The sequence below is a fragment of the Orcinus orca genome, chromosome 9 (assembly GCF_937001465.1).
Source record: "Orcinus orca chromosome 9, mOrcOrc1.1, whole genome shotgun sequence".
NCBI classification, from domain to species: domain Eukaryota; kingdom Metazoa; phylum Chordata; class Mammalia; order Artiodactyla; family Delphinidae; genus Orcinus; species Orcinus orca.
In genome coordinates, this window is record NC_064567.1 from 27,807,083 (window position 1) to 27,830,209 (window position 23,127).

The 23,127-nt window shown below is 37.8% G+C and overlaps 1 protein-coding gene across 26 annotated transcripts in view; it reads left to right on the top strand.

The window, feature by feature from the left end:
• CADPS2 (calcium dependent secretion activator 2) overlaps window positions 1-23,127 on the top strand; it is a 495,227-nt gene that overhangs the window by 179,343 nt on the left and 292,757 nt on the right. For all 26 annotated transcript variants that reach the window (XM_049714516.1, XM_049714526.1, XM_049714529.1 and 23 more), the window contains exons 4-6: window positions 6,337-6,417; window positions 12,449-12,685; window positions 17,999-18,120. In XM_049714516.1, coding sequence (XP_049570473.1) covers window positions 6,337-6,417; window positions 12,449-12,685; window positions 17,999-18,120 — 440 coding nt within the window. The remainder of the gene's footprint in view (window positions 1-6,336; window positions 6,418-12,448; window positions 12,686-17,998; window positions 18,121-23,127) is intronic.

The window sequence follows — 23,127 nt, forward strand, 5'->3', positions numbered from 1 at the left end:
TTTGGAAACAGCAATCCCTGTGTAATGAACAGGAGGAAAATAAAAGTACTGAATATTTGTCAAGACATTGAAATATTTTGATAATTAAAGTGATAAAATGTTCTGTATAATAGATACTCAAGGCATTGCAGAGAATAAAGATACATTTGGGCATCTGCTATTGTCAGGGTTGAATGACCCTCTTTGAAAGACCTGGAAAATATTCTGTGCCAGGAAAGGATATCTGTGAGGTATAAGTAATCTATTGTCATATAAAGTGTTGTAATCAGGAATTTAAAGTAAAAGAAAATGAAATTAAAAGATGTCCTTGTGGAGTGTGAGGACTTGTCTCTGGCCTCTACCACCAACTCCATGGTCCCCAAATTATCCCCACTGTCTTTATCTCACAGCCCAAATCGGGCACTAGAAATGGATACGTCACCAACATTTTAAAGTCTGATGTCCCACATCTATTCAACCATCCATATGGGCTTTTTTCTACTTTTTTTTTTCTTGAGGGGAAGGAGGAGAGGAGGTAGTGTGCAAAAACCAAGTTTTCAGAAAAGAGAAGATGGTTTTCACCGTAATGGTGTGTGTGCAAGTGTACTGCCAAAGTGAAATGCACTTCAAGTGGCTGGAGATGCACTGCACCACGCAGAAGAAGAGTCTTGGCCAAGGAGTAAGAGTACCTGGGGGCGTCCCTGGTGGCGCAGTGCTTGAGAGTCCGCCTGCCGATGCAGGGGACGCGGGTGCGTGCCCCGGTCCGGGAGGATCCCGCGTGCCACGGAGCGGCTGGGCCCGTGAGCCATGGCCGCTGAGCCTGCGCGTCCAGAGCCTGTGCTCCGCAACGGGAGAGGCCACAGCAGTGAGAGGCCCGCGTACCGCACACACACAAAAAAAGAGTACCTGGATTTGGTCTGCCTTCAACTATGTGATTCTGGGTTTCACTACATAACTCTAATTGGATTGGTTGTGGGCTGTGAAAGAAAGAGAGAGGTCAAAGATGAGACCTAGGCTTTGGGCTTGAACAAATGGTAAATAGGTGTGCCATTTATATGACATGGCATTGCTCACGGAAGGAGTGATTGAGGTGGGGAGATGGCAGTCAAAATTCCATTTGGGGCATGTTAAATGCAATGTGCCTTGTCTTCATGCAGGTTGAAATGGTAGGTAGGCAGTTGAAAATAACAGACTGGCCCTCTGGTGAGAGGTTGGAGCTATAAATACATACTTGGGAGTTATCAGTGAATAGATGCTGTTTATGGCCATGCGCTTTGAGGAAAGCACCTAGGCAGTGAACGTGTAGATTAAAGAGGTCTGTGGCCCCAATCCATTGTTTATAAATGTTAATCTCTCGTGCATGGGAGCACATCTCCAATTTAATAATGGAAATTAAAATCTATTTGCCTTATTAAATTTATTTTTAAACATTCTGAAAATGAGGTACATTGTATAAAACTAACCAGCTGGGGATTGGGTGGAGGAAGTGGGTGTGGTGATAAAAGGGCAACATATGGTGTTAAAACTGTTCAGTATCTTGACTGTGGTGACTGAGTGAACCTAGACAGATAATAAATTGTATAGAAATCCATACAAATGAGTGTGCATAAAACTAAGGAAACTGGAATAGGATGGATGACTGTATCAATCAGTATTCTGGTTGTACATGATGGTCTAGTTTTGTAAGATGTTACCATTGAGGGAAACTGGGCAGTGTACAATGGATATCTCTCAATTATTTCTTACAACTGCATGTGAAACTGCAGTTATCTCAACTGAGGAGTCAACCTTTAAGAAAGCATTCATAATCCTAAAGATGCTACCAGAAAACTACTAGAGCTAATCAGTGAATTTCGTAAAGTAGCAGGATACAAAATTAATGCACAGAAATCTCTTGCATTCCTATACACTAATGATGAAAAATCTGAAAGTGAAATTAAGAAAACACTCCCATTTCCCATTGCAACAAAAAGAATAAAATATCTAGCAATAAACCTAAGGAGACAAAAGACCTGTATGCAGAAAACTATAAGACACTGATGAAAGAAATTAAAGGTGATACAAACAGATGGAGAGATATACCATGTTCTTGGATCAGAAGAATCAACAGTGTGAAAGTGACTATACTACCCAAAGCAATCTACAGATTCAGTGCGATCCCTATCAAACTACCAGTGGCATTTTTCACAGAACTAGAACAAAAAATTTCACAATTTGTATGGAAACACAGAAGACCCCAAATAGCCAAAACAATCTTGAGAAAGAAAAACAGAGCTGGAGGAATCAGGCTCCCTGACCTCAGACTATACTACAAAGCTACAGTAATCAAGACAGTATGGTACTGGCACAAAAACAGAAATATAGATCAATGGAACAGGATAGAAAGCCCAGAGATAAACACACATGCACATATGCTCACTTTATCTTTGATAAAGGAGGCAAGAATATACAGTGGAGAAAAGACAGCCCCTTCAATAAGTGGTGCTGGGAAAACTGGACAGCTACATGTAAAAGAATGAAATTAGAACACTCCCTAACACCATACACAAAAATAAACTCAAAATGGATTAAAGACCTAAATATAAGGCCAGGCACTATCAAACTCTTAGAGGAAAACATAGGCAGAACACTCTACGACATAAATCACAGCAAGATCCTTTTTGACCCACCTCCTGAAGAAATGGAAATAAAAACAAAAATAAACAAATGGGACCTAATGAAACTTAAAAGCTTTTGCACAGCCAAAAAAACCATAAACAAGACGGAAATACAACCCTCAGAATGGGAGAAAATATTTGCAAACGAAGCAACTGACAAAGGAGTAATCTCTAAAATTTACAAGGAGCTCATGCAGCTCAATATCAAAAAAACAAACAACCCAATCCAAAAGTGGGCAGAAGACCTAAATAGACATTTCTCCTGAGAAGATATACAGATTGCCAACAAACACATGAAAGAATGCTCAACATCATTAATCATTAGAGAAATGCAAATCAAAACTACAATGAGATATCATCTCACACCAGTCAGAATGGCCATCATCAAAAAATCTAGAAACAGTAAATGCTGGAGAGGGTGTGGAGAAAAGGGAACCCTCTTGCATTGTTGGTGGGAATGTAAATTGATACAGCCACTATGGAGAACAGTATGGAGCTTCCTTAAAAACTACAAATAGAACTACCATACGACCCAGCAATCCCAGTACTGGGCATATACCCTGAGAAAACCATAATTCAAAAAGAGTCATGTACCAAAGTGTTCATTGCAGCTCTATTTACAATAGCCAGGACATGGAAGCAACCTAAGTGTCCAGAGACAGATGAATGAATAAAGAAGATGTGGTACATATATACAATGGAATATTACTCAGCCATAAAAAGAAACGAAATTGAGTTATTTGTAGTGAGGTGGATGGACCCAGAATCTGTCATACAAAGTGAAGTAAGTCAGAAAGAGAAAGACAAATACTGTATGCTAACACATATATATGGAATCTTAAAAAAAAAAAAAATTCATGAAGAACCTAGGGGCAAGACGGGAATAAAGACACAGACCTACTAGAGAATGGACTTGAGGATATGGGGCGGGGGAAGGCTAAGCTGGGATAAAGTGAGAGAGTGGACATATATGGACATATATACACTACCAAACGTAAAATTGATAGCTAGTGGGAAGCAGCCGCATAGCGCAGGGAGGTCAGCTCGGTGCTTTGTGACCACCTAGATAGGTGGGATAGGGAGGGTGGGAGGCAGGGAGACCCAAGAGGGAGGATATCTGGGGATATATGTATATGTATAGCTGATTCACTTTGTTATAAAGCAGAAACTAACACACCATTGTAAAGCAATTATACTCCAATAAAGATGTTTAAAAAAAAGCATTCATAAAAATTATATAAACTTGCAACTGTGTTTGAGTTTGGTAATACTCAAAAGAAAATAAAACATATGGCACATGGAATGGTAAACTAAAATTCTTACTTATAGTTAACCAGCTGATTTACCTCCTTGAATTCTGTCTAGCATTACATAAAACAAAGACAACCAGTAAAAAGTTTTATTGGTTGTCTTTATTATATTAGCTTTTCCTCTTTTTTTTGTAAACATGTTTGGGAGTATGCTTTTCTAGTTTCACAGAAATGGCACTGCAGTCATCAGTCACATTTCAGTCTCTGATTGCTATTAACGGACAGTTTAGTACAGTAATGCTCTGCTTTTCTTTGTCTATATGTTTTCAGACATATGCAGTTAAGGCATTAATATTTTTTTAAAGTAGTAGAAAACTCTGAGAAAGAAAACACTTGCAGACTGCAGAAGTGACTGAAACAATTCCATTTAAAGTTAAATAAGAACTGTTAATCTGAAGATACAAATAGTTAAAGATGTTAAATAATATTTTGTGGTGAAATATGAAGGAGAATTTTTAAGGCTTTAAGATGTTAAATGCTATTTCTTGGTGGAAGTGTAACTCTTCACTGCAAGTAACCATTTTATTTTTTGTGGAAAAATATTTATCAGCATTTAAGCAAAATGAGAAGATACCCCATATTACGTTTACTGTATTTGAGGTATTGTAGTTAGGGTTCTTACACATAATTTTTGTTTTTAGGACCTTGATTTCGGTTACCTGGAATAGGCATTTATCATCTATTTTTTTCCTTAATAATTTTGTTAGTTTTTAATGTAAGTCATTTTGACTTCAGATGCAGTGAACAGAGAGACTTGTTTCTGTTTGATTTTGAATATGAATCAATTAAAATAAAAAGTGTATTTTTTTTTGAGATGACATAGCAACTCCTTTACAACAAGGATTTAGTTTAAGAAAATCTTGGCTATTTAAAAACTTGTTTTTAAATAGAGTTGATTTTTTTATATAAACTTGGGAACGTATTTTTTGGAAAGGTGACCTTAGATCTGTTAAACAAACAGATAGATGGATTGATATAGAGGGACAGGTAGACTTCCTTGTGTCCCTCTTAACCTGTTTGTGATGGAGACAGGCACAGTGACCTTTCCGAAGTCCTGTTTGAAACCTCTTGGTGAAATCCCGGTGCTATAGGAACCAATTCCAACCTCCCTAATTTGCCTGCGAAGAGTAGGCTTATAAAATAGTCCCACCTCTCTCTCCAGCCCCATCTCTCATGAACCTTCCCTTCTTCCCCCTCTCCCCCCATTCCATTCCCCAAACCACTGTCTGCTCTCACCTCCAGACATTTGGCGCCCTCTTACTGGAGCACCTACCCTTCTTCTTGACCCTTCGTATACATTCCGACACCACCATCCTACTGACCTGCTTTGCCCCTACTCATCTTTTTCAGAATTTTTCTTATTAAGGCTATTTTTTTTTTAATGTAACATGGTAAATTTGTAGTTCTTCAGCAAATGGACAAGTTAATCTTTTTCTTCTGGGTGTTTAATGTTGTACTCAGTACTAATCCAATTTTTAGATGGACTTTTACTAAAGTATGGTTGTATTGTGTGGTCTAGGCTTCTTAATGAGGGAAGTGGGAGAGGGGAAGGAATTAAAGAGAAACATTGGCCTTGTTCACATCTGTAACCCACCCAGTGCAGCCCACACTGTGCATGGCCCATAGGACTGCCTCGATTTAAGAGGTCTTAATGAACTAATACAGGGAAGTAGAAGGAATCATGAGGAAAAGTTAAAAGAGGTTATAGAAAAAGTTAAGGATTATGTCAGGAATTCTAACGTGGTGCCGGTCTATGAAGGGATTTCTTGGCAGTATGAGCCTGTTGGTACTAAAATGAGGAGCATATGAAGACCTAAATGGTAGAAAGTTATAGCAATCAATCAAATAGTGCCTTGATAGTTTAGCACAAATAAAAACTTATTATAAAAATGAAGGAAATATTTTTTGAAAGATCAAGGAAAAAAGTGAAACATTACTCAGTATCTCACTATCCAGAAATGCATTCTGGGAATTTGAAAGAGCAAAACAAGAGATTTATCTATTTTGAACTATTTAGGACCGACCTTAATGAAGGCAGAAGGATGGCCTGAATAAACTTAATGACAGCTTAATGCATCCTCAAGGAAACAAGGACTTCTTGGTTTAGCTCTGTTGTGGACAGGTTGGGCAAAGAATTATTATAATTAGATTTTTTGGTAAGCTGAGCTATTAACCTTAGAGATTTATTACCTTTTTTGTGAGCAAACCACAATGAAAAGTGCCCAAGAAATTTAATTAGAGTGTCAATCTAATTAAACAACTTTCTGTGTTCTCAGTAGGTAGTTGAGAGAATTTATAAAGTTTTTTCAGAGTCATTTTGTCTTTGCTTTAATCTGTAGGTCACTGCCATTAAGTAATCATGTATGTGTGATTTCTGTTTTATTTTTAAGTTGGATAATGCAGATGAACAAGCAGCCCAGATCAGAAGAGAACTTGATGGTCGTTTGCAATTGGCAGAGAAAATGGCAAAGGTAAATTGTTAACTTTGATATACTGTACCACATTTCTTTCTGTACTTAGATTTCTGTGAGCTGAAAGAGTTTTGTATAGATAAAGCCAGCATAATTTTATTTTCTCATCTCCATGCATACCTCTTAAACCCCGGTACCTGAATGTATATTATCTAAAATGGAGCACATTATGTATTTTACATATCCATCCTTATATAAGATGTTTAAATTCAGTGGTAACTTTTATAGATTATTCTTAAAGCAGTGCCTGAATTTCTCAAACTGCCAGACTTAGAAGAATTTTAATACTGCACTAAGCATAATATAATCATGCTTAGTGCATGAGAGAAAACCATCCTGCCTGCAGAATCATACAATGTATTCCGAAGTATCTAGCACAGTGCTTGGCACACAGTGGTGTCAACTAATATTTGAATGGATGAAAAATATAATTTGAAGTTTCTAGTACAGAGTCTCATAGGGCATATTGAATACCATATTTTGTTTACTTTTATTTATACAATCGTATAAACAGAAATAGATTTCAAACAAAAGCCATGAGTTTCTTTTTAATTCTGAGAACTCTTTGTCTAAATCATTCTCTAGTAAATTGATGCATTAATTTACTTCAGTGGTAAAAATAAAATTTTAGTCTCTTAAAATAGACTTGAGGTTATAATGCTGTTGATCTGAGAATAAGATTTTTTTCCTTTTGCTAAATGAAAAATGTGAGTATTTGATAGACTCTCCCTCCCTCCCTCTGTGTCTGTCTCTGTCCTGTCTCTCTGAAGAATCCTCTCTGTTGGGGATTTTTCTTCTTTTTAAAAACTTTAGGCATAACATGTATATAGCAAAGTGCACAGATTTTAAGTTTACAGCTTGATGAATGTGTATATGCCCTGTATTAACTACCTCCCAAATCAAGACAGTGAACTTTTCCAGCACTTTAAGGAGATATATCCCATACTGCATGTGACTATTGAAGTTTTGTGTTTTTCAAAGAAAAATGTATTTATGAATATGTAAGTTTTAAGACTAGTACTGTGTTTATCTAAATGTGTATGAAATTTAAAAGTAGCCAAGTTGTTGAGAAATAGATATAAATAGAAATACATAGAAAATTGAGAGAAATTGGGTAACAGAGATGACCGTAAGTTGTGAGAACCAAGCCAAGGGCAGAGAGTGAAAAGACAACACACCTTGTTACCACCCTCTGGAGAGGTACTACATCATTCTAGAGATTCAGATGTGGAATTCATAGGCTAGGAATCAAGTATTAGCTTGAGGCTTTTGGAAGCTTTAGGGAGAGAAATGCATTCCCCAGAATCCTAACCTGAGTTGGAAGCTGTCTGTGTCTGGAAGGGCACTGCTCTTCTTGAAGCCCTGAGGCTAAGAGAGAATCCAGAGAGATGTGCCCAACAGTGTGGGCAGGACTCTGGACCTGTGATCAGCATTTTTCAGTTGCCTACTTGTATTTAGATTGTACCTGAGCTGAACACACTGTCATAAGTTGAACTTCTTCAAGGGTCTGGCTGAATATGTGATAGTTTAGATGAATTTCTAGAGGGTTACAGAACAGGATGGAAAGCCTTGGGTGTGTCCCCGAGCTCATGTCTGTGGAAGAGGATGTGTGGTGTGTGTGTAACCTCTGGACTGAGTGAGAGGAGCAGGGTCAGTGATGCACATACAGCAGCTTCTCTTTGCGGGGACCTTGATGATTTCATCAGAAGTGCTGATAAAGTAGAAAAAGCGTGGAGACAGGTGTCTGGGAACTGACTATACTGCTGAACTGAATGAATAAGCATTTTCAGAACTCTAATGGAAAACTGATGAATTCATAAAAGTGCTAACAAAAAGATCAAGATAAAGAAAATTACATGGGACTGAGTGAACTGATGAGGATGATTATAATTTTTGTGACTTTCTGTTCGAATTAAAAAAAAAAATCCCACAAGGACTCAGAGGCAAAAAATATACAAATCAATTTTCACTTAAAGTAAAGGAGCTGTTACAGTGGAGGATTCCTGGACTGAATGTCAATATTATGACATAGTATGAGTGTGTTTCATGCTTGATAATTACAATCATTGTTGCTTTTGTTGTGGTCATCCATTTACAATGCTTGGTGTCAGTAAAAATAAAATACAGTGTGTGTGTGTGTGTGTGTGTGTGTGTGTGGAAAAAAAAAAAGAAAAAGCGTGGAGAAGGAAGGAATTGAAACTGATGGGATTGGAACAACAACAACAGCAAAAAACACCCCAAAATATAATGCCTTTTGGTAAATATATTGACATAGCAGATAGAGCATGTTTAATTGCCTTCTACTTCAGTTTCACCAAATTTAAGCCACCTTCATAAAATATAAGGCTAATTATAATTTACTGACCTTGTTGTCTTAGATCTCTACAATAATCCTGTGAATCCACAAGGGCAGATGATATAATGAATTTATTTTATAGACAAGGAGACTGAGGTTTAGGGAAGATTACTTAACAAATCAAAAGACCTCAAACGCTGGTCTTTGGACTCCAGAGCTTAGGTTTGCTCTCTTAGGCCCTGATACCTCTTCAGTCTCATAAATCCAGAAGTGCGGTTTATTCATAGTTTATAGTTTGCAGTCAACTATTAGTAGCACCTGTCATGCTTTACAACACAGTGTAATAACACTGAAGCCACAGGGCAGAAGTCTGTTTCAAGGGATGTAAATATTGACTTTAATATTTTAGCCAAGGCATAATTAGGAAGTAGTAGGAGAAAAAAATATGGCTGGACTGGGCCAGAAAGACCTGTGGGCCAGATCCATGATTGCTGTTTCCTCGATATAGGCAACTTATTTAACCTTTTGGAGCCTGAATTTTGCTATTCATAAATTCAATGAATAAATATTTCTTGAACACCTGTTAAGATAACCAGGCACTATTTTAGGCACTTGAGATATATCCAGACAAATGTAGTTCTCTTAGGATAAAACCAGACAAAAATATTCCTGCCATGCCCTCAGAGAGCTTACATTTTATTTGGGAGAGACTTACAGTAATTACTGTAACTGAATTATGGAAGGTGAACATTTGCTACTTAGAAAATAAAGCAGAGAAGGTGGAATCGGGAATGTGGGAGGGAAGGAGAGTGTTGAAAATTTCCAGTCAAGTGGTCAGGGTAGGCCAGTTCTTGGCAGTACTGTCTTTCTAGTACATCAGGGTCAGAAACTTGGAATCATCTTTGACTCCTTTTTTCCTCATGCCAAATTTATCAGGAAATCCATTTCTATCTATCTTCAAAGTATTTCCACGATCTGACAGTTGTCACCGCGTTCATCCTACCACTCTGGTCCATGCTTCATCTACTGGAAAGTTAAGAACTCTTACAGTGACTAAAGTTGAATAATGGAAATTTTATGGAGCAAATTTTTTTTAATGTATATAGTGCGTTAGGGCTGCTAATGGGCTAAGCTGTACAGAGGACTAAATTAGAACGTTGAAACTGTGGTTTATAGGAACAACTCACAGGTAAACTACAGAATAACCCTATTTCTGATGCTGTTCTAATTTAAAAGATCAAATTTAATATGTACATTAATTGTACAGTTGGTTTTGTTTCCAAGAAAGAGGCAACATAAGCAGGCTAAATAAAATTTATGAAATATTATCGACAAACCTCAAAGCTTTAAAAGAGAGTTGTTGGGGTTTTTTCCCCAGAGAGAAAAAGAAAATCTAGTATAGTCTATTTCCTGAAAAATTTGAAAATGCTGATGAAACAGTCAATTTGGGTGATTCCTGCCAGTCTCCTCCTTGAAAAATGATAATGACTGAAGTGTTTTTAATGAAAGCTAAGTAAGAATAGATTTTTTTTTCATGTGCTAATGCTAAGTTTTCCATTAAAAAACACCTTAAAAATTTGGAGAAAATAACTGGTACATCCAAACTTTCAAACATGTGATATGTTTGCCTTTTGCCTTGCTAAAATGTTTCTAAAAGGCAAAAGTGTGACTGTTACATGAATATAAAATGAACAAACAATAATGATTGTACTCAGTGTATAATTAATGAGCACACTGGTTAGATGTCAAAACTAGTCTGAAGGGCATTTGAAAAGTAGGTGTTTTTAGGCAAAGTTAAAATAAGATTCAAGTATTAGATATAAAAGTGGTTAAAAAAAACCAGTGGTTAATTTCCAACAGGGATTTAAACTATAACCATTGGATTATCTTAGTCACCAGACACACATTATTTATATCTTTACCACACAAAATTCTACAAAGTAACGTGTGACTTCACTTGTAAACAGGATCTTTAATCAATGTAAACAGTAAATTGAACTAGGTACATTTCCCCCACATGGTCGGTCCTTGGATGGCCTTTGCTCACGTATGACATTGGAAGGACCTGTTCCCTCACCTTTTTGCCTTATATCTGAGTTTTGGATGCTTTTTATGATAGCTTTTAAAATTAGTCCACAAATGTAAAAATGTTTTTATGCTTTATTTTATCTTTTTCCTCTTTTGCATGTATTGAAAAACTATCCAAAACATTATTCCCTGCATCCCCAAAGGAATCCAAGTTATTATATAACTGAGTAGTTATGTGTTTTTCCTGAGGATGCAAACTTACTGTGTGGGAATGTTGCTTCAAGCTATAGAGGAATATTAAAAGGATACTTAAGAATCTTCCTTGGGAAAGTTTATTATGGATGTAGATATTTAATCTCTCTGTGATATAAATACGCAATTTTAACATTGATTATATGTAAATTATTTTAAAAGAAATATGTCAAGATTATATTGGGGGAAAAGGAAAACAGGTGGTCCAGGACTCTGGGACTGATTCATGAGGTGGTGCCAGATGCTCCTTTCCAGCCCATGAACAAACTGGTGCAAGTGAGTCAGACCAGGGGCAGGTTGATGAATGCATTGTGGATGTATTCCATTCACCCTGGAGATGGGGATTTCTTAGGTAACAGTTTGAATGATGCCAAAGGAGACAGTAGTAAAGGCATTGATTTTTCTGGAACATTAGGCAGTCATTCATTTGAATGATGGCAGCTTGAGGCTGTCATCCCCCAGCCAGTTTTATACCGCTGTCATTACATTACATCGCGTTTCCCATCATAAAGCTGTATACCCTCTACCTTTCAGAGAGAAGACCTAAGTGCCAGGCTGTCAGAGGTTAAAGAAAGAGCCAAGAGTATGAGGAAACCTCACTTGCTATTTGTGGGAATGTAAATGGGTATAACCTTCTCCAAGGGCAATTTGGCAATAGCTGTTAATATCTATCTAAGTATCAATACTTGGAATGTCCTTTTAACTGAGTGAAAGAAACAGAAGTCTGATTGCAGAGGTCTGAGGACTGAATGGCAACACTCATGTAATTTGGGAAGAAAATCGAATCTCCTAATTTGATATTACTACTTTTTCATGTACAGCTTTTATCATAAATTTACATTAGGCTTTAAACTTAATTTTTTCTAAACCTTTACTAAAAAACTGAATTTATGGCAATAAGGGATCTTGATACATTTGTATGACATGAAAGTTAACTAATTTTAGAAGTATGGCCATATTTGTATTTCATAGTAAATGTTTTTCAATTTGAATGCCTAACACATCAGTGGTATGAAAGAGAGATACTGTTAAAATGTTTGTTTCTTAACAGTCAGAGCAGTATATACTGAACATTCTTCTTATAGACCAGTTGTTCCAAGTATTTCAAAGATATCAGTGGCTAATTAAGATTCATCTATACACTAAAACTTTTTACATGTATGTTTTTTAGAGTTGGTTTTTCCCTTAAATAAATACCATATCAAAAATAAAGTTAAGCTGAAAATGTATATCATGTGATTCATTTTTTATGATAATGATCCTCCATAAGGTAGATAAGGTACAGTTAAATATAATCAAAATTGCCAAAGCCTGAGGCTTTAAAGCCTAGAGACTAAAGTATCATTGAGCATCACAATTTCTAAGACAGTCGAGTATATATCCACCATATAATCTTTTACGATAAAATTGAAATATGACTTGTGTAACATTATTATTTTAAAAATTATTTTCAAGGAAAGAAAATTCCCCAGATTTATAGCAAAAGAGATGGAGAATATGTATATAGAAGAGTTGCGGTCTTCGGTGAATTTGCTAATGGCCAATTTGGAGAGTCTTCCAGTTTCGAAAGGTGGTCCAGAATTTAAATTACAAAAATTAAAACGTTCGCAGAATTCTGCCTTTTTGGACATAGGAGATGAGAATGAGATTCAGCTGTCAAAGTCCGACGTGGTGCTGTCATTCACCTTAGAGGTAAGTGGCTTTATCCCACATTTGCTTCCGGCAGTGTAAATGAGGCTACAGGGTCATTTCTGCTGACCTTGGTGGTAACGTTTCAAATTTAAAGCAATGTAATATATTTTGAAGAAGTTAAATTATTCTTCATCTGCTAGACAATCAGAGTGTGAATGCAAATTAACGCAAATTGTCCTTTAAATGTAACAGTGGTGTTAGGGTTAAATAATAAAGTAATACAAGTTTTGAGGCAAGTGTTCTTGGCGCCACCTAGGCTGGTGGAAATTTATTGGTAGAGTAAGCACTGAAACACGCTTGAGTGGAAATAGGATTTAAACGCATAATTGAATTCTCTGTAATTTGGAAACTCCTTTCAAGCTTTTGGTTATTCTTGTTTTTAGTCTGCTTTAACTACGAGATCATCTTTCTAGAATCAAATCGCATAAACCAGCTGTAATGTACAGTACTGGGTACTATAGATGATGAGAAGTAAAGACTTCTTCCTTTCTAGGGTTTGCCGTTTCATTACAGGTACAGTAAATATCATTAAAAAGAAATGAGAATAGGGCTTCCCTGGTGGCGGAGTGGTTGAGAGTCCGCCTGCCGATGCAGGGGACGCGGGTTCGTGCCCTTGTCCGGGAAGATCCCACATGCCGCGGAGCGGCTGGGCTCCTGAGCCATGGCCGCTGAGCCTGCACGTCTGGAGCCTGTGCTCCGCAACTGGAGAGGCCACAACAGTGAGAGGCCCGCATACCGCAAAAAAAAAAAAAAGAAACGAGAATAAATGTTGTGCATTTAAAATTGTGTTCTCCAAGACTTCAGAGTTTCATCCCTTTTATACAGATCACTGGAAACCACAGACATTGATCACTGACCCCTACTGCTCGCTGTGGATATTTTTCATGATGGCATTTCCTCACTGCTAAACTCTGTATAGGGGCTGATCCATGTACATGTATATGGGTTTATACCCAACACCCGCACATACACTTGCAATATCCAGCTTAAATTCTTAGCCTCTCAAAAATTCAAGCTTGTAACTCCTTTCTTGCATTGTTATGTACTCTCTCTGCTAGGTCCCAGTACTGCTGTTTGAGTTTGCTCGTTGACAAAGCAAAACATGTGGAGTCTTAGGAGGTACAGCTTTAGATTTTTTTGTTGATGCCTCTTACACTTGACTTGCTTCGTTTATGGCAGAAAAAGCAAATGTCTGCTTCTGTTCTTTCCTCCACTTATTCAACTCTAACAGAAATTCAAGCTTGAGGATAAGACAACTGCCTGTCTTTCTTCCCTTCCAAGCTAACATTTTCTTTGTAGGCTAATAGATTCAATTCAGTGTCAGGGTAGAAATAGGAGATTTTCTTCTGACTCCATACCCAGTTCAGGGATTAGCTAATAACTTTGCCAAGTGGCTTTGTTCCTGGGTTTCTTCTCAATCTCTTTAACCTCATAACCTCACGATGTTTAATTTGAAACTACATAGTATCTCAGGTGTAGAATTTCCCAATTATTCCTGCGTCAGGTTTCCTGCCAACTAAAATGAAAACTGCCGACTCTTTTTTTCTTAAGGTTTTGTACAAAACAAAGTCAATTCTTTAATTACAGTCTAACTTTTTCTAACAAGAGTTTGGCATTTAAATTCATTAATAATAAAAAATAATTTGGAAAGCAAATGATTTGTGTAATGTTTGAACCTACTGTTATCTCTATAAGCATGCAGAACTGAAAACAGTTCAAAACACTTTCTCTTTTCTCTATTGTTTAAAAATCTTACACCATTGTTAAGTAATTAGCTTTTATGAATTGTCTTTCCCGTTTGAAAACAAAATTATGCTCATGAGTTAGTTTTTTTGTGAAACTATGAATTGTTATTCTGTGCTTCATTGCCAGTATGTTAAACAGGGTTGTTCAGTTAGCAATAAAAGGGTGTTAGGAGGATGAAATGAGTTAAAACTTCATTTTGCCATGGTCTGAGAAGCTTCCATATTTTTACAGTCGTTTTGACATCCTCTGTTACTAGGTCTATATGAGGCAGATATTTTCCTATCATGGCATAGTACAGATCTGTTCCATGTTGCCTACGGTATTTTACAGAGGAGTTGTGTCTCACAACAAAACGAAGTCTCTTTCAGGGCAGACTACACAGTGCTTGTCTATGGGACACCTGAGGGAATGGACCAGGTACCTCCTCCAGCCCCAAGGCCTCTGACCTCAGCCTAGCTAAACTGAATAATTATCTCTCGCCCATTATCCAGGCCTCGCTCACCAGACACCAGATTTCAGCCTAAGAAAACCCTGAAGGGCAAGCAGTTAATCCATTTTAAGGGTTTCACATTTCATCCGTCAGGCTTAGAGCTGGCCCAGTGGAGAAGGAGTTTTTCTAGGAACTGAAGCCTGAGTCAAATGAATAAGTGCAGATTTGAAACACTGCTAAAAATTTTATCATTTCTTTAAAATTTCTACCCACTCCTCCCTTCTTGCACCACACCACCTACCATATAAATCAGTTACTTATTGTATTTATCATTCATTGTCTGGCTTTCTTTACTAGAATGTAAGCTTTAGGAAGTTAAAGTCTTTTTTTTTTTCTTTTTTGTTTACTGGGGTATCCCAGGAGCCTAAAACAGTGCCAACAGCCTAAAACAGTTGACTCAATAATTGTTTATTGAATTGGGAACTTTGATGGTATCAAAACACAGCAGTTAGCCTCACAAGATTACTCTTATGTCTCTTCATTTATGAAGCCTTCAGAGAGACTTATAAAGCAAGAGACAAGCTAACTCACAAAACACTAAGCCAAACAACGGTCTGCTACAATTTAATATTCAAGTAAGGTTAGGAAAACGTTCATCCATGAAGTTATGAGTCTGTTGTAAGGGGAATGGTGTCAGTGGCATCAATATAGTTGATGTTCACACTGAGTGTTTTAGGGCCGGCAGACCCTGTGACCTCCTCTGTGTTTGGAGGTACGTGTGTGGTCCCCCTATTCACCATACTGCTCAGCTGCCTTTACCCACAACCCGCACATGCCTGAGTGCCATGTGACTCTGTGGGCGGACAGTGCATTATTCAGAAGCGTGTTATCTGGTTTCATATTTTGTACATGCCTCCCTTCTTTATGCTTCTAGGATGACTTTGTTTTATCCTGATTACGTGAGTTATCCAGAGATCTGGGAAGAAAAGGCAGAACACAGATCAGCTTTATTTTCTGTAGTTTCATTATCAAGTTTTACTGGCAATTGGTTGAAACAGTTGCCTAAGATAACTTAGGTTAGTTGATGGTCCATGGAATCCTTAGCTGCCTTTATCATTAATGATTGAGACTAGCTGCACGTTTCAAATTCCTTTTGGAAGTCAGATCTGTAGAACTGTGTTTTATTTACTTATATGTGTGGATTCATAACAGAAGTTACGTCTTTTGAAAGTGGCGATTCTGCAGGATAGAACATTCCCGGAACAGACGGGAGCATTGTTTTGAGGGACAGAAAACTGTTTCACAACTCGTATGTTTTAGGAGGTCCTGTTTATAGTAGCTTTGTAGTAGAGGTGACAGACATAGTGTTAAGCAGATGCTTCCTTTCTTCTCTCTTGCACTTTGGCTATTAAACACGCTACGGAAAGAGATGCAGGACAAACAGTCATATTCCCATATAGGAACCAGTGCCATCAGGATTTCTAGATTTATCTTGTGTACTCAATTCTGCTTCCTGTTTAGTACTTCATCTAAACTTCCTTGAGTATTAGAGCGACTGTGAAAACTGTTACTATTATCTATTAATTCTCATAGTCTGTTTTCAGTTGTCTTCATTTTAATTCATATGTTGGTATGCGTTTCAGTGTGACAAAATGACAAAAGCCTTGATTGGGGGAGGAAAATGGTTCTGAATTTGACCCGTATTTTTTGGTGATCAGTTTCCCATATGTTTTTATGAAAAAATGCAACAAAAATAATAGACGTTTGTATTTACAAAAAAAAGCTATTGTACCAGAACTGAAAGGAAGAAAACTTCTTTTAAGATGGTTTGTTCCTTTGAGGCTTTTTGCCTGAACTTTCATATCAGAACTCTATGAAGAGTGTAATGATTTTCATAATGTATTAAAAGATCAATAAATGACACACATCTTTTTTTTGTTTTGTTTTGTTTTGTTTTTGCGGTACGCGGGCCTCTCACTGTTGTGGCCTCTCCCGTTGCGGAGCACAAGCCCCGGACGTACAGGCTCAGCGGCCATGGCTCATGGGCCCAGCCGCTCCGCAGCATGTGGGATCTTCCCAGACCGGGGCACGAACCCACGTCCCCTGCGTCGGCAGGCAGACTCTCAACCACTGCGCCCCCAGGGAAGCCCTGACACACATCTTTTTAGTGGATATTTTGGTAGCTACATGGCATGAATGATGCTATTAATCTTGTTTATACATATACAACAGGAGATCAATACATGTGCACGTATAAAAAGGTCACTGAACATATTTTATTAATTTTGAGAATTTAGGAAACTTCATGATGCAAGTTTTGATTTTAAAAAACTATTATAAATGGTATTTAGTAATAGTTATATTTTATGTGTACGTCCAGTAAGAATGTTAGGTTACAGTATTTTAAGATTGGCAGTCTTTTATACAGACATAAAAAGCATACTTGAAAACTATGTTTCCCTTTCCCCCAGGAGTTACAAATATATAAGGTAATATCAGTCTTTCCACCCTTTTCCAGTAGACTACATCAAATTGGTATATACCTTTAATGGATGGGGAAAATTGTTTTCCTTGTCAAGTTAATAGTAAGATATTCATTGCCAAGTTATATTTTCCATATTTTCATAAGGTAAACAGTGGCTATGAAGAAAATTCTTTTATAAATGCTAGTAGTCATATAAAATAAGTGAACATAGAAATTTTCTGACGTCATGTATTGATATCAATGAATTGGTGTGATGGTGACAGTGTCTACCAGTCGCCTTATGTGGAATTCAACCTGAATCCTTTTAACACATGCACTGAATTTTCATTAATAATTCTGCTTCGCCTCATGCAGACCTGCCATAATTTCTTTTCAGGCTCTGAGTTTATCTCTCACTTACTTCATTGTGGCTCATATTTAGAGACTTGAATCTCTCATAACTGGCAGGAGATGCGTCTTCAGATACCAGACTTTCTCAAAATGTTACTTGCCTTCCATGAATAAAGGTGGATTATAAAGAAGATAAAATACCATGATATTGCCAGATAATGTTATCAGTTGGTCTTCCTAATCGTATGTAGTTCATACTGCCGTCTCTATTGCTAAGTGTTGTCAGCTTGACGAATCAGTGAAACGTTTTTCTTATCCTTAGATTGTCATAATGGAAGTGGAAGGTTTGAAGTCAGTCGCTCCCAATCGAATTGTTTACTGTACAATGGAAGTGGAAGGAGGAGAAAAACTGCAGACAGACCAGGCCGAAGCCTCAAGGCCACAGTAAGCCAGCTGAAAAAAATGTGTTTTTCTTCCCTCTTTTTTTTTTTTTTTTTTTTAGCGGTACGCGGGCCTCTCACTGTTGTAGCCTCTCCCGTTGCGGAGCACAGGCTCCGGATGCGCAGGCTCAGCGGCCATGGCTCACGGGCCCAGCCGCTCCGTGGCATGTGGGATCTTCCCGGACCGGGGCACGAACCCACGTCCCCTGCATCGGCAGGCAGACTCTCAACCACTGTGCCACCAGGGAAGCCTTTCTTCCCTCTTGAAGAAATGTGCTTTATCTCTTTGAAGAATCGTATGGTTTTACACTCTGAAGCTGTTATTTGGCTGGCTTTGTCTCAACTGTGTTAGAATCAGTGTGTGCCTTTCTGGATAATGAGGCTATAATTAGAGCTATGCAGAATCCCTGTGTAGCACAAACAGAAAATCCAACATGCAAATGTGGAGCTAATTATTAGGCAATTAAATGTTTGTAAGTCACTTGTAAGGAATGCATGTGTTGTTGTCATGTGTTATTTAAAAGGCAGTGCTTGATCCTATTTCAGTTACTAGAAATGTAATCTATAGCTTTTCCATTTCTGTGTATTATAGCTCTGTGGTGGTGCTGAGGTAGATACTAGACAACGTCTTGGGATACTTTAGCGAGTAGGCTTGAGTTAGAGAACCGGTTAATGACTACCGTGCAGTAACTGGAGATGCTAAAGCTGTTCTTTGCTGGCAGTTTTATGTTTCAGATTCTGGGAGTGAGTTTAAGTTTGGAAGATGTTCTTTTTAACTGATTCAAACGTGGGAAACATCACAGTCTCTGGTAGAAATAACCACATGGGCCAGGGGAATTTAAATGAAAATTGCCTGGCCTTCATTTGCACACTGCCTTTCGATAACACTTTTTCTTCCATTTAAACTTTATTTAGAATTTCGTACAGGCCTTAGGATTTTTGCCTTATAACGGTGTCAATATGTGCATTCTTCATTCAGGAAACCTCAACTTCTGAGGTTCTGGCTGAGCACTGGCTAGATGGAGATGAACGAGAAACTTTGATTTTCTTTGGGGCAAAGTCTAAGGAGGTATACAGAGAATTAAGTGTAACAGGACAGATGTGCACAGAGTGTTATGGGATTGAGAAGAAACAAACTGAAACTTCTCACCCTGCCTTCCAAAGCCCTACAGGTCTCCCCTGACCAGCCTCTCATTACCTCTGGGACCTCACCTTGTCTCTCTGTTCCCCCGGTCAGTTACTATTCCGCCTCCCTGGACCTCTTGAAGTTCCTCTCAGCCTTCTCTCATCATTGCACTTGCTTTTCCCTCTGCCTGCAGTTGCTCTGCCTCTTACCTTTTTTATAGCTGGATCCTTAGTACTGAGAAACTTAAACATCACTTGCTGAGAACAGCCCCTTCCTTTAGACAACGCAATGCTAAGGGGATATTTTCTGGCTCATCACTTGATAATTTTTAGATTAATCGGTTCCTCATCTGTGTATCTTGTACTGTTTCCCTTCCTCTGTCCTTTTGGACAGAGCTCTTGTCCTGTTGATCTTATGTCTTAGCACCTCGTAGGTACTCAGTCAGAATTTACTAATTCACGGTGAAATGAAAATAATGAGGATAAACAGCTCTTTAAGAGGTTAAAACCTCTCAAGAGGAGGCTGTGTGAGACAGAGAAACTGGGACCATTTCTAGCAAGGCATATGGAGCCAAGGGAGGGGTTTGGTGTCTGTTTTAAAAGTTAGCTGGTTTAGTATATTCACAGTGTTATGCAACCATCGTCAATTTTAGAACATAGTCATCACCTCAGAGAGAAACTCTTTACCTTTTACGTATCAGCCTCAAAGCACCTCAGCCTTAAGCAGCTACTAATTGACCTTCTGTGTCTATGGATTTGCCTTTTTGGGACATTTCATATAAAAGGAATCATATATAACAATAATATGTGCTCTTTGGTGACTGGCTTCTTTCACTTAGCATATTTTCAAGGTTCGTCCATCTTGCGGCATGTGTCAGGACTTCATGCCTTTTTGTGGCTGAATGATATTCCATTGTATGTATATACCACGTTTTGTTTATTCATCTAGGCCAATGAGACTTGGGTGGTTTCTACCTTTTGGCTACTGTGAATGATGCTGCAGTTAGGGCTGGTATACAAATACCCATCTGAGTACCTGTTTTCAGTTGTTTTGGGTATACAGCTAGGAGTGAAATTGCTGAATGATATGGTCATTCTATGTTCAGCTTTTTGATAATCTATCAAAATGCTTTTTCACAATGCACCATTTTATCTTCCCACCAGCAATGTATAAGAGTTAAATTTCTTCATATTCTCATCAGTGCTTGTTGTTTGACTTTTAAAAACATATAGCCATCCTAGTAAGAGTAAAGTGGTATCTTGTGGTTTTGATTTGCTCTCCTCTAATGACTAATGACGTTGATCATCTTTTCATATGCTGTAGTAGCCATTCATATAGCTTCTTTAGAGAAAGAAATGTCTATTCAAGTTTTTTGCCTATTTTTTGAGTTGTTTGCCTTTTGGTTGTTAAGTTGAAAGAACTATTTATATATTCTAGATACTAGACCCTTATCATAGATATGATTTGCACATGTTTTCTTCCATTCTGTATATTATCTTTTCACTTTATTGGTACTGTCTTTTGAAGCACGAAGTTTTACAACTTTAAGTCCAGTTTACCTAGTTTTTGTTTGTTGCTGTGCTTTTGGTGTCATGTCTAAGAATCCAGGGCCAAATCCAAGGTCACAAAGATTTACCCCTGTGTTTTCTCCTAACACTGTCATAATTTCAGCCCTTACTTTTGGGTGATTGACCCATTTTAATTTTTGTACATGGTATGATGTAGGGTGAAACTTCCTTCTTTTGTGTATGACAGTCCAGTTGTCCCAACACCATTTATTGAAGAAACTACTCCTTGTCCGTTAAATGTTCCTGGTACCCTTTGGAAACTCATTTGACGATAGATACGTGGGTTTATTTATGGACTGTCAGTTTCATTTCATTGATATATCTATATGTCTATCCGTATGCTAGTACCACATTATCTTGATTACCATTGCTTTGTATTGAGTTTTAAGATCAGGTGTGTGAGTCTTCCAAATATGTTCTTTTTCAAGATTATTTTGGCTATTCTGGTTTTCCATATGAATTTTAGGTTCACTTTGTCAATTTCTGCAAAAATTTTGTAAATATCACCAGCTTGGATTCTGATAGGAATTGTATTGAATCTGGGGTCAGTTTGGAGAGTGTTGCCAACTTAACAATATTAAGTCTTCCTACCCAGGAATGTGGGCTATCTTTCCGTGTATCTAAATCTTTAATTTCTTTCAACAATGTTTTGTAGTTTTCAAAGTATGTTTTTTACTTCTTTGGTTAAGTTTATTTCTAGTATTTTTATTCTTTTTGATGCTATTATTAATGGAATTGTTCTTTTAAATTCACTTTTGGATTGTTCATTGCCAATGTATAGAAATACAGTTGATTTTTTGTATATTAATTCCATACCCTTGCTGAACTTGTTTATTCTAATAGTACTTTTTTACTGGATTTCTTAGACTTCTTACTATATGTCATTTGCAAATAGTGATTGTTTTATTTCTTACTGTCCAATCTGAATGCTTTTTATTTCATTTTTTGCCTAATTGCCCTGACTAGCACCTCCAGTACAATGTGAAATAGAAGTGGCAAGAAAAGACATCCTTGTATTCCTGATTTTAGAGGAAAAGCATAGTCTTTCATCATTAAACGTGATGTTACCTGTGCCTTTTACATAGATGCCCCTTTATCAGTTTGAGGAAATTCCTCTCTATTCCTAGTTTGAGTGGGTTTTTTTCCATGAAAGGGTGTTGGATTTTGTCAAATGTTTTCTCTGCATCTATTGAGATGACCATATGGTATTTGCCTTTTATTCTATCAATATGGTACGTTACATTATATGCTTTTGGCGGGGGGGGGGGGTGTTAAACCAACCTTGCATAATTGCCACTTGGCCGTGATGTATATAATTTTTTTTTTTTTTTTGCGGTACGTGGGCCTCTCACTGTTGTGGCCTCTCCCGTTGCGGAGCACAGGCTCCGGACGTGCAGGCTCAGCGGCCATGGCTCACGGGCCTAGCCGCTCCACGGCACGTGGGATCTTCCCGGACCGGAGCACGAACCCGTGTCCCCTGCATCAGCAGGCGGACTCTCAACCACTGTGTGACCAGGGAAGCCCCTATAATTATTTTTGTTACTGGATTATTTTCTCTAGTATTTTTAAAATCTATATTCATAAGAGATTGGTCTATAATATCCTTTTTTTTGTTGGCATCTGTCTGATTTTATATTGGCCTCATAAAATTCTTCTACTTTTTGGAAGGGTATGAAGAATTGGTATTAATTATTTTTTATGTGTTTGGTAGAATTACCAGTAGAACCATCTGGAGATAGATTTTTCTTTGTGGGTATTTTCTGGTTACTAATCCTGATTATATAGTGAACCGTAATAGCCCTGCTGGGTTGGGTTCTTGGTGAGAGCCCTCTTCCTGCCCTACAGATGGCTGCCTTCTTGCTGTGTCCTCACATGGTAAAGAGACAGATCTCATTTCTCTTCATCCCATAATAAGGACGCCAGTATTCTCATGGGTCTCCACTCCCATGACCTCATCTGAGCCCACTTACCTCCCAAAGGCCCCGCCTCCAAATACCATCACATTGGGGATTAGGGCCTCAACATATTAATTTGTGGGGGGGGGGGTGTCACAAACACTACCCTACTGTAGTACTCCGTGATTTCTCAAGGGAGTGCAAATGCCCTTAGAATCTCAATGTCATGATGTTTTTACAGAATCTTTTCTTAAAGTTTTACTGAGGTATAGTTTATATAGCATAAAATTCTTTTACTGAAATTTAGATGATTTTTAATGAATTTATACACTTGTGCCACGATCATCACAATTCAGTTTCAAAACACATTATTTCACAAAGTTGCCTCATTCCCATTTGCAGTCTTACTGACTTCCAAGAAA